Source organism: Rattus norvegicus, chromosome 2 (genome assembly GCF_021556685.1).
Source record: "Rattus norvegicus strain SHRSP/BbbUtx chromosome 2, alternate assembly SHRSP_T2T, whole genome shotgun sequence".
Lineage (NCBI taxonomy): Eukaryota > Metazoa > Chordata > Mammalia > Rodentia > Muridae > Rattus > Rattus norvegicus.
In genome coordinates, this window is record NC_141535.1 from 170,439,776 (window position 1) to 170,455,197 (window position 15,422).

Sequence of the window (15,422 nt, forward strand, 5' to 3'; positions counted from 1 at the left end):
CCTGCTGTGTGTTACATTTCTTCATAGTTCCTGTAACCTTCTCTGGGCTTTCCTCATTTTGTCTTCTCTGCTCTGCACAATTAAGAGAGATGTTTCTAAAGGCCTGGGCAAAGAGTCTAGGAGATCATACAGGCTTTCGATGCCTGACTCCCTGTTCTATCCTCTGAGACTCAATACATCTCTTCAATACATTCTAATGCACACACAAGGGCCTGTGCATGCATGTGTAACACCATCATACATACTCATATCTTACCAGGTATGTAATTTCAAAAGTCACTTGAACGTATATTATGCCACATTGCTATCAGGAAAATATTTTTAAAAATTAATTATGATATAAAACACAACTTTCATGGGAATTTTAGCTCATTATCATTAGAATTGTACCCCAGAGTTGTTAACATAGATTTTCTGCATGTGTGTATTATAAAAATGGAAAACTGGGAAGAATTGCAAATCAATAATGTTGATCTTTAAATCTACAGTCCCTTTCCTTAAGGATAGTGATGGATTGAGCCTCTGCTCAATAGTTGCGAATGAATGAAAGGTTTACTTTTGGGTTTAAATTTCAAATCACTTTGGATTAAAACCACTCATTATGGTCTGAGGCTGCTGGGATTTGAGAATCTGACCAAGATTGGGCATGTAAATCACAGATGGTCCCACTCAGGTCAGTGTTTGGTAGACTGACATAAAACAATGGGATCAAGCTTTGAGTGCTTCCCAGGCACAGTCGGAGCAGAGTGGAGTTTAGGCATTATGGGAAAACATAAATATTTGTCCCATTCTGCTTTGGGTTTGCACAGATGCTTGCCCATAGTGTGTGACTGGATGAAGTAACCTGATTATATTATCAAGTCAGTGCCATTTGAAGAATCTTAATCTCATTTTGATGTATATTTTGCAACTTGGATAAAGCTATAGCTGTACATACCTTGGAAAATATTACTGTGGCTTTCATTCTCATGCTGGCACACGCACAGAACTTTCAGGGTGGCATTTGTGAGTCTTATCGAATGATAAAGCAGGCAGCTTCCTGCCCAGGTGTTAGGCACAGTGTTGTAGGGCTTATATTTCTCTCATGGCCACATCTGTGATGTTTCTGAGAAAAATGCACATATATGACACAAGGCAAAACATGGATTTAGTATGTGTGCCAGCCTGGCTCATCTCATGACTTGCACAAGAGTGTGCCATTTATTGTGATCAAAATGAAAACGGATCCAAAAGCATTAGAATTGTAGATCCATCCCAAATACAGTTACCAAAGGAGTAACATCATTCATTTAACCTCCATTTTGATTTGCACCACAGCCAGCATAACGTCTTCCAGACTATACTAGCAACATGTTTTTGGGTTTCTATTTTCTTTCCAGTACAAAGAGTAAATGATGGTGTGATTTGAGGAGATTTATGGCCCCATCCTCATTTCAGGAGTAAACCCCACATCTCACATAGCAGGGCTTTCTGAAGACTTGCCACTTTCACTGCCAATCTCAAAATGCATTTCAGTGACTCCGTAACTGCCACAAATGAGAGTGACCCTAAATACTGGCAATGGGGACTGGCCACAATCAGATGTGGTTTGTGAAGGAACTAAATCAAATCTGGTGTCAAAAATGACAGTGGATTCCTGACACATTAAATTAGGTTATAGAGGGGATGGAGAGATGGCACAGGAGTTAAGAGCACGTGATGTCCTTTCAGAGGCCTGGGGCTACAGTCTCAACACCCTATTCTGGGCATCTCACAACTGCCTGTATCTCCAGCTCCAGGACATCTAACAACCTCTTTTCTATGCACATTGCACTCGTGTGCACAAACACATACATACACATACACACAAACACACGCACATATATGCCTAGTAATTTTTTTAAGTTCTTAAATTTAGTAGGATATTTCTTAATATAGAATACATATTTCTTCAGAATTGCAATGCATGTGCCTTCACATGCCTGGAAAGCCACAGTATTAAGTTTTTTCTTCTTCCTCTTCCTCCTCTTCCTCCTCTTCCTCCTCCTCCTCCTCTTCCTCCTCTTTCTCCTCCTCTTCCTTCCTTCCCTCCTCTCCTCTTCCTCCTTCTCCTCCTCCTCCTCCTTCTTCCTTCAATACTTTTTAAAAACCTACAGCATCACCATGTCATCCTGAAACAGACACACACAGTAGAAATAACACAAAAGAATTTCTTAATTTAAGCATCATCTTCCAAGGTCTATTTCTGTAGCCTGGTTCTGTATTTTCTGTGAGGGTATGAGAGTACTGAATGCTGACCTGTGAGCTTGGTACTGGGATTATGATGAAGTTCGAAAGCCAGGGATCAGTGCTCATGAGTGCAGCCTACAACCAATGAAAAGTGACCAGACTGAAGCAAGGAAATGAGAAGATACAGTTGTCCAAACACAGGAGGCATAAGATGGTGGGATACGAGAGAGAGAGAGAGAGAGAGAGAGAGAGAGAGAGAGAGAGAGAGAGAGAGAGAGAGAGATGGGAAAATGCAACAAGCAAGACTGATATAGGCCAGGCCTGAGCCAGCATATCCCTGCAATTAAAGCTGCTCACCACTCGTACACTGTAAAATCCACTGACAGGTTCTATGCAGGAGAATACCAGCTTCCTTGTTCTTTCATGGAGCCTGGATCCTTGGGGAGATCAGTTAATCTAATCAGCTAATGCTCAACTAGTGCAGGGGTCAGGGAGGGAAATGTTGATGGTGTAGAGGAAAGTGGCAGCAAAGGAGACAGAAACAGATTTAGGAAATGTTTGGGGGTCAGGGAGATGGCTCAGTGAGTTAAAATGTGAGCCAGGGAGCCCTCATATGAGCCCAAGTTCAATTCACAGGTCTGTCACCAAAAGCCAATTGCAGTGTGTTTACATACCCAGAATCCTAACACTCATACTCTGAGAAGGGGCGAGGCAGAAAAGTTGCTGGAGATGTGTGGGCCAGCTGGCCTGGAGCACACAGGACAGCAACAGGGACATGAAAGGCCAGCATGTCTCAGCAACGCTCAAGGCAAGACCCAGCTTCCAAAAGCTGTCCTGTGACCTCCACAAGCACACTGAAGCATCCCTCCCCGCATTGAGTGAACGAATAGATGAATTTGAAAATGTTTAAAATGCAGACTTTGCAGACATTGGGATGGGCTAAATATACAGATTTATTTTGTACATGAAGGATGATTTATGAGAAGGCCCCCAGATTTCAGTTATTCCCTACAAATGTTGAAAGTCTGCTGATATCCATACGTTCTCCACGTTTTCCATACTGACCCCCTAGGCAGAGCACTCGAGTCAATGGTGTTTTGAGACACTTAAAAATAACATCATCATTTCTTTTTACTTTCACCTTGGGACTAAAACCAGGACAACTCATTGTAGAAGAGCCCAGATTGCTTGATTTTGAAGTCAGGAGTGAAGTGAGGCTCATTGTTCTTGCTGACAACAATGGTCATAAAGCCTTCACCAAAGTAGCAGTGTCCATCCGGGATCGGAATGATAATCCTCCTCGCTTTGCGCAGACCGTATACCAAGCATCAGTGTCTGAAGGACAGTTCTACAGTGCTCATGTCATCCAGGTAACAGGAAGTGTGTGTGTGTGTGTGTGTGTGTGTGTGTGTGTGTACCAATCAATCTATGTATGTCAAAGTACCTATGACCCATGACCAACGTGTAATTAAGTCCAACAATCTCCAGGACATGTTCAGTGGCTCCGATGAATCTACAGACTGCAGGAAATCTGAAATCCCTTTCTTCATTCTTCATTGATCCTGAGCTCAGTTCCACGACACCTGTTTTCTCTAGGGATTCTTCCAGTATGAACACAGACTTTGTAGGTCACAAAAATGTCTGGCATCCCAGGTGAAGACAGAGGCGAAGCAGGGCTCATTGCTCTTGATGAGGATGCTTAGGCTGCCATTCCCAGAATCCCTCCGGTTCTTCCTGTGTTTACCAGGGCGCTGTGGTCTAACACACATCCTGGGGAAGTCACCACGGTGGGAACGTATTTCCAGCATACTAAAGCGCTAGTGCCCACCCTGGAAAGGCTACCATCTGAATCATGCTTAAACATACAACTCCAGGGGGCATGATGGATTTCTATTTGTTCCGATTTGGAAATTAGTCTCAAAGGCTGCTGAGACCTTTCTGCACCATAAAGTTGGCTCCCATACCCTCCTGATGAGGTCCGTCCATTTCATGTGGTTCTCAGCTTCCTCTGAGAACTTGGGGAGAAGGATGAAGGAAGAGCTGAGATGTGACTTAATGTAGGAGACCAAGACATGACGAGGGATGCGAGCCAAGGCAGATAGAAAGAGCATGGACTAAAACAGTGTGATAATTCAACAGCTTGCTAGTATCTTGACTCCATCAATACAACTGTTTCAGTGACTGGGTTCAGCACTGGAAACCCTGCAATACATCTCCATGGGAAATGTTGTAAACCCATTGTTCTAGCCTTAGCACTACTTTGAAATTTCACCAAATAAGCCACTAGGATGATAATTTATTAGCACCAAACCTAGGATTCGATTCATTTTTCAAGGGTCTCCTTGAGTTAAAACTTCAGTATAATATAAAAAGCAAAAATGCCTCATATTGGCCTATGATACAGACAATACTCTGACCAGATAAGGAAGGCAAATGAGGATAAGGGTGTGGGGGTGACTGGGTGGCTCATTAGGTAAAGCATTTGCTATGCAAGTATCAGAACACAAGTTCAAAGTCCCAGAGCACCTGTAAGAGCAGACAGGTGTGATAGCTGGCTCCATCCTTAGAAGCACACTCATGGGGCAAGCTGGCCAGCTTGTACTAGACTAGCCGAGCCAGTGAGTTCCAGATTAGGGGGAAATTCTAGCTAAATAAACGAAGTCATCTAATGTCAACTTCTAGCCTCCACATATATATGAGCACATATGCATGTGCACATGCAATACACATGCAGAAATATAAAGAAAGAAAAATCAAGCAAAGAATTGCCGTTCAGTGTACAGAGCTCCCTGTAACATTCAATTGTTTGTTGAAGCCAGCATGAATCCATGGCAGAACTAGAACACTGTAGACGCACGTTAGAAGGTTTCCGGTGCACCCAGTTGTAGCTCGAAACATGTGAGTGCCATTTTTAGAAATATTTTAAGTGATTGTATAGACATTTTCGCTCCCATTATCCAGTTCATTATAGTCTAATTCAAGTGTAGCTAGATGTGTTGGTATGACTGCAAGCCAGTGGTTCTCAATCTGTGGGTCACCACTCCTTTTGGGGTCAAATGACCCTTTCACAGAGGTCACCTAAGACCATCAGAAAACACTGATAGTTAAGTTATGACCCATAACAATAGCAAAATTATAGTTATGATGTAGCAACGAAAATAATTTTATGGTCGGAGGTCACCACAACCCGAGGAATTGTATTTAAGGGTGGAATCATTAGGTTGAGAACTGCTGCCCTAAGCATTGTTTTTAAAATGCATTTGCAAATCTGTATTCTTTCCTAACGTGTTTCTTCGAGAGCAGGCTCAGCTCACATTACAGTTTAATCTTTTCCAATGGAAATACTGATTTCTCACAGGTGTCCGCTACTGACTTGGACGGGGGCTTGAACAGCCAGATCGAGTATTCCATTGTCTCTGGCAACCAAGCGGGAGCCTTCCGGATCGACGAGCTGAGCGGAGTCATAGTGACAAACTCCATCCTGGATTATGAGTCCACCAGCTCCTACAGGTGCGCTCAGGTTCACACTCCTCCCTGTGTCTCCCCCACTGAGGCTTCAGGAAAACTCTTCTTTCCCCTTTCACCCAGCCTATGGCCATCCTTTGGGCACATTCAAATAGCCTTAGAAATTATTTCCTATTTTGCAAAAGTTGACTGGATCAGGTCTGGCCGTTGATGCACCCTCGTGCGAACCAAGGGAGAGACATTCAAAAGGCAGTGTTGGTGAAGTGTTTGCTGAGTGGAAATGTCCTCTGCAAATGCCTTTTGTTACTTTAAGCACAAAGAGTTGGATTGAATGGCATTCCTTTGTGTGATTCTTTATTCTTTTCTGTTTGAAAGTCCAGCCTTGTCATCATGGTCCAGCAGAATGATCATATTAAAGGCTGACATTCAACATTAAAAATCTAAATGGCCTAGCATTTGAGAGATGCAGGCCTCTAAAGAGAGTATTGTACTGCAAGCCTGCTCCATGTCTTCATGGCTCTCTGTGAGTCAAGAACAGTCTACATACACACATTTACAGTATCTCATTCAATAAAGCAAAGAGCTCTAAGAAACCTGAAATGGCCACAAATGGATATTCCTTAAAGAATGGTGGCCCCTGCATAGAACACTAAGAAACCAATGTCTAAAACCAGGTCAGTGATAGGATAGGGATGCGGAGCCTCTTACTTAGTGAATTGAAATAAAAGCAGACTCAGAACTACAGGCATGCCAAGGCATTCTTGTTTAAACAGAGTAGGAGCAAGGTAAGAACTTCACTGCAAGAGGTCAGAACATGGAGGTCTTCCAGGCACCTGATATGGGGATTCCTTTATGGGGTTAAGAGAAAGAGAAGTTTGGTTATTAAAGGGTGGTTCTCAGCTTTGATAGATAAGTTAGATCATACATTTTTTTCTATGGTGCCTGTCCATTCCTATAACACATCTGTTTTTATTCACTTGCACACCCAATCATGTACAGGCATGTGGTCAATAGGGGATTCTTCCTTAAAGTTTACCGAAGACACAATTGTCTTTTATTGTGCATGCATCCAAAACTAGTTCAGGCTGGGTCAGTCCTTCAATTCATACATTGGGAACATATCTGTGTAGATACAGGATACATTTTATTGTTGTAAAGGAAAGCAAACGTGACCTAGAGATAGGCGTATATGTGACCGAGGCAGGTGCAGGTCCAAAGTTGCAGGGCAGGCTCTTTGGAGGAATGTGTGTGCATGGGGCAGGAGCCAGGCTACCAAGGGCATTAGTAACACGGGAGTGTGTAGACAGTCAGCAAACAAGAGCAATATAGATTAGTGGAGAATTTCCTGTGCTTTCCTGCCTCAACCATGTATAGCCAATACAAGGAACATCCTAGTGTTCATGACCATCTGATAAAACGGAACGTTCTTTTGCCTAAAATACTTCTCAGAGAAGCTGTTAGATTGCTTGTCTTTGGAGAAACAGTAGGACAGTGGTGAAAGAAAGCTTATCTTTCTTGTTCATAGTACTGTTTGATATACCTTGCAATAGTATTTTGTGCTTTATTCCAAGAAGCCTTGCACATGTATCACAATACTTACCTCTTATCCATGGTGGATGTGTTCTGGGGTCCTCACTGAAGACCTGAAACTTCCTATTGAAACCCAAATATGTTTGTTTTTCAATTGTGTTTCTAAATGCCAGGCAGTATGGCCACACATTCCCAGGGTCAATCTCTCCTTCCATGTTTTATGCCCTGCAAGATCTAATATACCATTGTTAACCTTGTGCTTTGAGGTAATTAATAAGTAACTCAAGGTTTACCTGAATAGAAACACAATTCTACAGCTGATGACTGAGTACTAAGTAACTAAGGAGTGGGTGATAAATATGGCGTGGATACACTAGACTGGATAATAATTCACATTCCGATACAACAGACTACAGTGTCACCAAGATACTCCAAATTATAGCTATTTAAAACTCATGAATTATTTATTTCTAGAATATTCCATTAACACTTTTGGATGTCGGTGGCTGGCCATGAATAATTAAAACTTTGCAAAACAAAACAAAACATGGGTACAGGGTGTGGCTACTGTGTTCCATTTAATTTTTGTAGCCGTTTCATATAGAAGTTAAGGCAGGTATTTTATTCATTAACAATGCAAATTACATAGTTGGCTTATTCTATGTTGCAGTACTGTTGAAGGAGTTCTGCCTTCTACTCAAGGATTCTCAACCGCAGTCACGCTGTTTCTATCATTGACACTACAGAACAGCCCTTCTGTGTAAGAGGGGGAAGTCCAAAATACTGTGTCAATATTTGAGGCTACTTTCGTGTTTCGTGAGGAAAGTACAGTATATTTGTGTGGTTAAGCACTGAAAGCTGGTTTGAATGGAATACGTTACTGAGTGTATTGGACTAATTAACCACTCCAAACCCTTCCAATTCTGAAAGTTTGATTAAGTGTTTTGCTCTTTTTTTTAAATATATTTCAAAATATTACTTCAAAAGTAATTTTTTAAAGTTTAAAACCTTACCCCAAGTTAGCAGTTAGGAAACGTTGTGTAATATTTTAATATGATTACTAAAATTATTGTGTTTAATGTATAAATACGTTAAAACTATTCTTTTACTTCATTGTTAAGCATTTCTCCCCCATGGATGACTTTAGGTAAATCTCAGCTCAAGTATTCTTTCAGTGATTGTCAATTCAGAGATCACTGAGGGTCTGTTAGGTCCCAGGAACTAAAGCACTTTCCAATTGTGATGGCTTTCTGTTACAGAATTCTTACTCAATGGAGCTTAGTTAGCAATTAAATGTAATGGTTTTCAACTTTTTCCTATTTGCGTCATGTTCCCAACATTTAAATTAGTCCTAATATTTAGAAAGGCCTTTCTCCAACTGCCCATGAATAAATTAACTCCAAACTGTGAGGAGCAAAAGCTGAGAAGTTGACTGCTTCTCCTCTGCTATAGAAGCAAATTATCTTGGCCCTTGTACATTTGCAAATGCCTTCAACCATACCACCATATATAAGCATACCTGTGTGTGTGCACATGTGTGTGTGTGTGTGTGTGCATGTGTGTATGTGTGTGTATGCGCATATGTGTGTGTGTCTATCTCTGTGTGTATACATACATGAGTGAATGTGTTGGTGTGTGCATGTGTTTGCATGCACTGTGTGTGCACATGCACGTGTGCGCATGTGTGATGGTATAGATTGAAAATGTTTTTCTGACTTTGAAAGGCATTGGTCTTTTATGTTCTAAACTTGTTTGTCTCTGAAGCCTGTGCAATTCTAGCTTCTTTACTGTTTGTGATTTTTCTCCCTTCTCTGAAGAAGAGTTTTTATCATATTTAGAAATATCACCACAATCTTTTTAATGTTTTGCATTATTTCTTTGTGTGTGTGTGCATGTGCACATAGTGTAAGAATGGAGGTAAGAGGACGGCTTGTGTGAGTTGGTTCACTCTTTCCACCATTGGGTTCCAGGGATTGAACTCAGGTTTCGGGATTGGTAGGCAATGGCTTTTACCTGCTCAGCCACATCATTGAGACTCATTATATTCTTTAATGTAGGCCTTTTCTGACACTGAGTAAGTTCTTTTTGAACAAGAATCCTTCCCTTCTGTTCTCATACATGATTTCATCGTGAATTTCTGCCTCTCTGCCTATTTCTTTTCTTGTTTATCTTGAATGTTTTGGGGTTTTCTTTGGTGTTTGCCATTTTGGTTGTTGCTATGGATCCTGTTCAGTAAGTGTTCAGGAGACAATGACCCTTTTCCGGTGTCAGAGATCTAGTTTTGTTTGTTGTCTAACTTCTCTGGGATGTTTCATATGTATAAAATAGAACACTGAAAAAGGATTAAAGATCATGGAAGACCTAGTGTAAGATCTATCTATCTATCTATCTATCTATCTATCTATCTATCTATCTATCTATCTATCTGCATATACACATATGCACATATGTATGCATCTATTTATAAGGTATACACATACACACACACACACCAAGTAATGAACCAAACATATCTAGTGAGTGGCACTTGAGGTCCATTTCTTGTGTTGTATTTTTGAATACTTTCTGATCTCTGCCTTCCTCCACACACTTCTACACTTACTTTATATATATTAAAACTAGCTATTCTCTCAGTGGAATTTGGGGAAAAAGGGACAGGTCTGAGAAATCATCTTACCATCTTTCACAGAAACCCTAACTCTTTTTATAGCCATTTCTGGTGTTAGCTGATCTTTTTTATTTTTCTTAAAACTTTAGAACGAACAGAAAAATCCTGGTAGATATTTGAGATGCAGTGGAAAGAGAAATTTTAAAATTTCTTCTGCCCACAATTTCGGTTTTTTAAAGGAAATTAAGTGAGATCTTATCTGGTCAAAGGCCTCATCTGAAGTGCTCTGTGGTGAGAGAGGCTTCCCATACTTGGGGAATAGGAAAGATCTTCTAGTCTTACGATGGACCTGTTCTAGGTCTGTTGGTTTCATCGTGGCCTCTGCTGACACAGCTCTGTGCAAGGGTTCTGCCGCATGGAGCCAGCTGAACATGCTACAACCCTGAGCTTCACAAAGACTGCCAGGGAGCGAGCCTTCAGACAGCTCGAGGTACCACAGACTCGGTTCAGAATTGCTGTAGCCCTGTTTTCTTGCTTTGTCAGTTGTTCTTCCAGCCATCAACAGGCTCACTTTTTCTTGCCTCTATTTTGACACAGAACAAGAAATTTCCTCTGTATCAAAGAAAGCTCACTTTTCTTTTGCTTGACTTAGGCGTTACATAGGGCCCTGAGGTTGTAGCATTGTGAAACGAAGAGTGATTGTGACAGTAATCACAGTTGATGGGAGTCTAGCTTTAATAGCTTGGCTGAAAGGTTGGCTAATGTGGGGAGGGGCAGGTGAAAGGAATGGAGTTGGCATAGGACACACCAAGACCAAGTTCTCAGCACAAAGGAGATGTATTTGCTTAGAGGGACAAAAGGCAGGTAATAAGAGACAAAGACGGGAGACAGAGGACTAGGGAGAAAAGAGAAGGAATAAGGGAGAAAGGGAAGGAATATTTGCCTCAGAGACAAAGGACTGCCTCTGGGTAGGGAGGAGACATGGCCCATAGGCAAAATGGCAGTTTATAAAGGGATTATCTTGAAATGAGTTAGACTGTTTTGATTGGGCATGGTTTAGGTAAACTAGAGGGAGCTTTCGATTGTTGGACTTTAATACTTTGAAGCTGGACTTTGGTAGTCAGCCAATGACCAAATAAGAGAATAGAACTTGGTGGCTAGCTTTAAGAATATAATCTAATGGATTTGCAAGGGGACGAGGGAAAGGTGACGGGTAGTAACCATCAGTGCTGTGTTGGCTATTCTCAGGCCTGCTAGAGCCCTTCAGCAGAAAGCAGTGGAAAAACAAAATTACGAGCTGACTACGCTCACAAAAAATTCCCATATGTACTTGACTGACGGTCATGATTACAAATCAAATTCCCACCTAGAATCATTCCTATGAAATCCAAGTGGGGTTCTGCTGCTGCCCCAACTCCATGAGTATAAAAGGCAGTAGTGTGTGGCTTCATGAACAGTAAACAGTAGCAGTTTGCTCTTAGTGGAATTCAAAACAGAAGAGAGATAAGACTTAATTTTGCATCATTTTAAATTTTAAGATTGGGAAAAGATACTTACAAGGTACTAGCAATGCAAGAGAAATTATGTCTACTTTCAAGATCCAGTTTCTTAAATGATAGTCTCTGTAACTGGCTCATATGAATACCGTCTGAAATGAAGATGCTATTCTAATTGACAATACACTTTACAATGTACCTGCTTTTCCCTGGATTTGTAGATATGATTTTTTTTGATGATACTTTATTGGGTTCTCTTATCTACCATTCTTCCAAACCTATTGCACCCTGTTTTTTTCAATCTCCCAACAGTATATAAGAATGGTTAGAGGGGGAAGGGGGCGTAGACCTCTTTTGACTACTTGTGTGGGGAAAGGGGATAACATTTGAAATGTAAATAAAAAATATCCGATTTAAAAAATAAGAAGTATACATTCTTAACCACTGTGGTTAGGGTTAGGTCCTAGATGCAAGTGGTGTTTGATCACTCTAACCGAGTTTCTTGAGATAGAGACAAATTAAATAACACACTAATCCAAGGGACACTGAAGAGATCAACTGACCAGGCTTACATTCCCATGATGCTAAGAGTGGTGAGACAAAGGGAAAGGTGAGGACAGTAGTAGTCACTCTAGCTCGGTTGGTAGGAAAGCTCACTGTAGCACCACCCCAGGAAGATTAAATCATAGTGTGTGAATTCCGTCAGAATTCACCGTTTCTCCTCTGAAGGGGCAAAGGCTGTCATGGCCCAGTTGCTCCTTCATCATGACAACATGCTTTCCCGAGTCTAGAATGTTGATTGGTTTGAAATTTGCATTTGAAAAGTATCTGTATATAGCCATCACACTGACACAACGTTTTGATGGTACAATTAGATGGAAATATGTAGCAATCCCCATGCAGCGGGGTGGGCACAATTATTGGTACATGTACTGTTTAGATTATTCTTAGAATTTTAACGACTGTCTCCAAGAAATTGTGCATTTATTTTTACATTAATGCTTCATGATCCCTGGCAGCTTGCTGGAGTTTGTTCTTGAAACTTGTCAAAAATACATAAATTTCAAGCTACCATTCTTGTGAAATAAACTGTAAATGATGCTATTTAGAAAAGGCCACAGGAGAAATAAAAGCCAGTGAATTCACATAAAAAATTCAACTAGATTTGATATTTATGTTTTTTTTTTATACTTCCAAGATGGCTTATAACATTCCTTGATTCTTTTCCAAAACAGCCTGATTGTGCAAGCCACAGACAGAGGGGTGCCCAGGCTTTCTGATACAGCTATGGTCAAGATACAGGTGATTGATGTAAATGACAATGCCCCAGTCTTCCTCCCCTCGGAAGCAGTAGAAATTGCAGAAAGTAAGTGTGGCAATTTGGAATCAACTTTTGATTGACTTACAGATTTATAATTTTTTTAACAGCAGAAGTTCTATGAAGTATTAGTTCTCAACAGTCATGCAAGATGGATAATTTTGTCTTCCTTTTATTGAATAAATAATGGATGGTCTTAAGAGAAATATCAAATATCAAGGACTTTAAGGGCTAAATATCAACACTTGGATTTGCATTCAGATGGGCTGGAGTCTGAGTCCCTAGCCTCCAACTGTCAATTCTTACAGCGTGTTTATGTGCAGATATTTCTTAAACTCTAAATGTACTCCAGGCAGAAGCACATGCTGTTGCTGTAATAATCATTTGACTCTTCTGAGCCTTCTGTCAGACTCATGCTTCATTGATCTTTGCAGGACACTAATGATGATAATGAAGTTAATGTGAGCATGTGCAGAATCATCACTTTCCTCTAGTATAACCCACATTATTAGACTAAAACATTATTGTTTTAATGGTGGACTATTTGGGGCATTTATTACACAGTGACTCCATAGTCTGAGAACCCAAAGTTGTCCCATGGTGTATACCTACACTAGTAAAGCCAATCTATCCCCTTCAGAGAAGATTGAAAACAGTGGTTACCATTGTTTCTTTCCTCTCTCTTTTATGACCAAATTTCTCCTGAAACATTTTGAACATTTTACTGTCTTCACTTTCCAAACAAATTATACCAACCCCCTTCCATAGAAATTTCTCCAAATGGGGATGCCTGTAACTCTTACTCTATAAACAAAACATATTTCAGGTTTATCTCTTACTTTCAATATTTTCATTTGCTTTGATGGGCTGTGTGCTGTTTCTAAACATGTGAATTGGTACGAAAATACATCAGTACAACTGGTGTGAATATATTACAAGTGAATAAGTCAAAAATCTATTGAACGGTTGTTGTTGGTATTCACCAAGAATTCCACCCCAGCCTTGAAGACTGAAAATTACAAATTCCACATTAGAATAATTTGAATATCTTGTCAGATATTTTTCACCATCACCGTACTAGATTCTTAGAAATAAAGTTCCTTTCATGGGTGCGTTAAGTGGAGATCACGGGAGACACTGAGCATGTCATCTGTTCTGATTTTTTTGTTGTTGTTTGAGTTAAATTAAAGATTTCCTTTCCTTGCTAGCACTGTGTATATTTTGTTTTTCCATAACCTTATGTAATTTTAATTTTGAGAAACAAATTTAAGAGAAGAAAGCAATGTCCATGTCATTATCAACTAATTTTATGAAATTAAACACTAAGCAGTTAAGTACTAAATCTTATATCTAAACACAAATATTTTCTTTCTGTTCTGGCTTGTTTTTAAAGTTAATTATTTGTATTTATGCATTTAGTAATGTCCTTTCTCTCCTCTATACCCCTGTGAGTCTCTGCTCAGACATAGAAGCCACAACTGCAGGAGAGTACTCAGGATGGTTTTTAATTCTGGAGTTGTGTTGTAAGCATATGGTGGAAAATTGTAATATAAAACTGGAGTATAGCCTACTTCCTCAATTTTCTACTCTGTGGTAGATTTTCACTTTTATTGTACTTATAAATTCTTCAGTGTTTTGATTTAGCCCATAATGAGCTTTAGATGAGAAATCATGCCAACAAAAAAAGAGAAAATCATTTTAAATTTAAAATGAAAATACTTGGGCTGAACGATTGAAGAAATGTCTTTTGATGATGAATTTTAATGGGAGCTGACATTGGTCATGATGATTGCAGATTCTTTGCCTGGTATAATTGTGTCTCGGGTATCCGTCCATGATGCGGATCTGAATCCAGCTTTCACCTTCAGTCTTGTCAAAGAAAGCAATTCTGGAGCCAAGTTCACTATCAGTCAGGACACTGGAGTGGTGGTGCTGGTGGAAACACTAGATTTTGAAGAAGTTACCGAATATGAGCTGATCATCCGAGTTTCTGATTCAGGGCACCACACAGAGGGTTCCCTCGTCATCCATGTGCTGGATGTCAATGATAACCCACCAGTTTTCACTCAAGATTTCTATCAGGTAAAGGGGTGTGTGTGTGTGTGTGTGTGTGTGTGTGTGTGTGTGTGTGTGTGTGTGTTAGATATACTAGAAAGAACAGGGGGTGGGGCTAAGAGATTGCTCAGAAGTGAAAATTCCTGGCAGCATTTCTAGAGGATCTGGTTCCATTCCCAGCACCCACATGGGAATTCACAGCCATCTGTAACTCCAGATCCATGAGATATGCTACCCTTTTCTGGCCTCTACCGACATCAGTGGTGAGTAAAGTCAGCCCTCCATCACTGATAGGTTGGTCTAGGCTATCAGTATTCACTGTTGTTCATCCTCAGTCACTGTTGCCATCTTGCCTATCACATTGTAGAGTTGGGATCATTGATTTATGTTTGCTGAGTATGGGGACCATCGGGCCTTTGTATGTTCTCGTGTGTGTGTGTGTGTGTGTGTGTGTGTGTGTGTGTGTGTGTGTAGAACAGTCGTTCACAACAATTGCAGTTTGTCCAGTATTTGCAAGGCCAGAGGGAAGGTGAACTAGTTTACATTATCTGATAATGTTTTGGTTAGATTTTTTTTTTTTGGAACACATGGATTAACATTTCACACAGACAGATTGTGAACAGATCTAGAAAGTGCAGAATTTAGATTTTAGGGCACAGTGTATGTTTACAGAACCAGAACAGTGACCACAGTCTATTGAGGTCTCAGAAATGAATCCCTGTATCTTCCATGGAGGAAATGG

At 40.4% G+C, this 15,422-nt stretch overlaps 1 protein-coding gene across 2 annotated transcripts in view; it reads left to right on the forward strand.

The window, feature by feature from the left end:
- Dchs2 (dachsous cadherin-related 2) overlaps positions 1-15,422 on the forward strand; it is a 213,656-nt gene that overhangs the window by 188,234 nt on the left and 10,000 nt on the right. For both annotated transcript variants that reach the window (NM_001447363.1, XM_087623215.1), the window contains 4 exon segments: positions 3,367-3,578; positions 5,567-5,718; positions 12,543-12,673; positions 14,421-14,707. In NM_001447363.1, coding sequence (NP_001434292.1) covers positions 3,367-3,578; positions 5,567-5,718; positions 12,543-12,673; positions 14,421-14,707 — 782 coding nt within the window.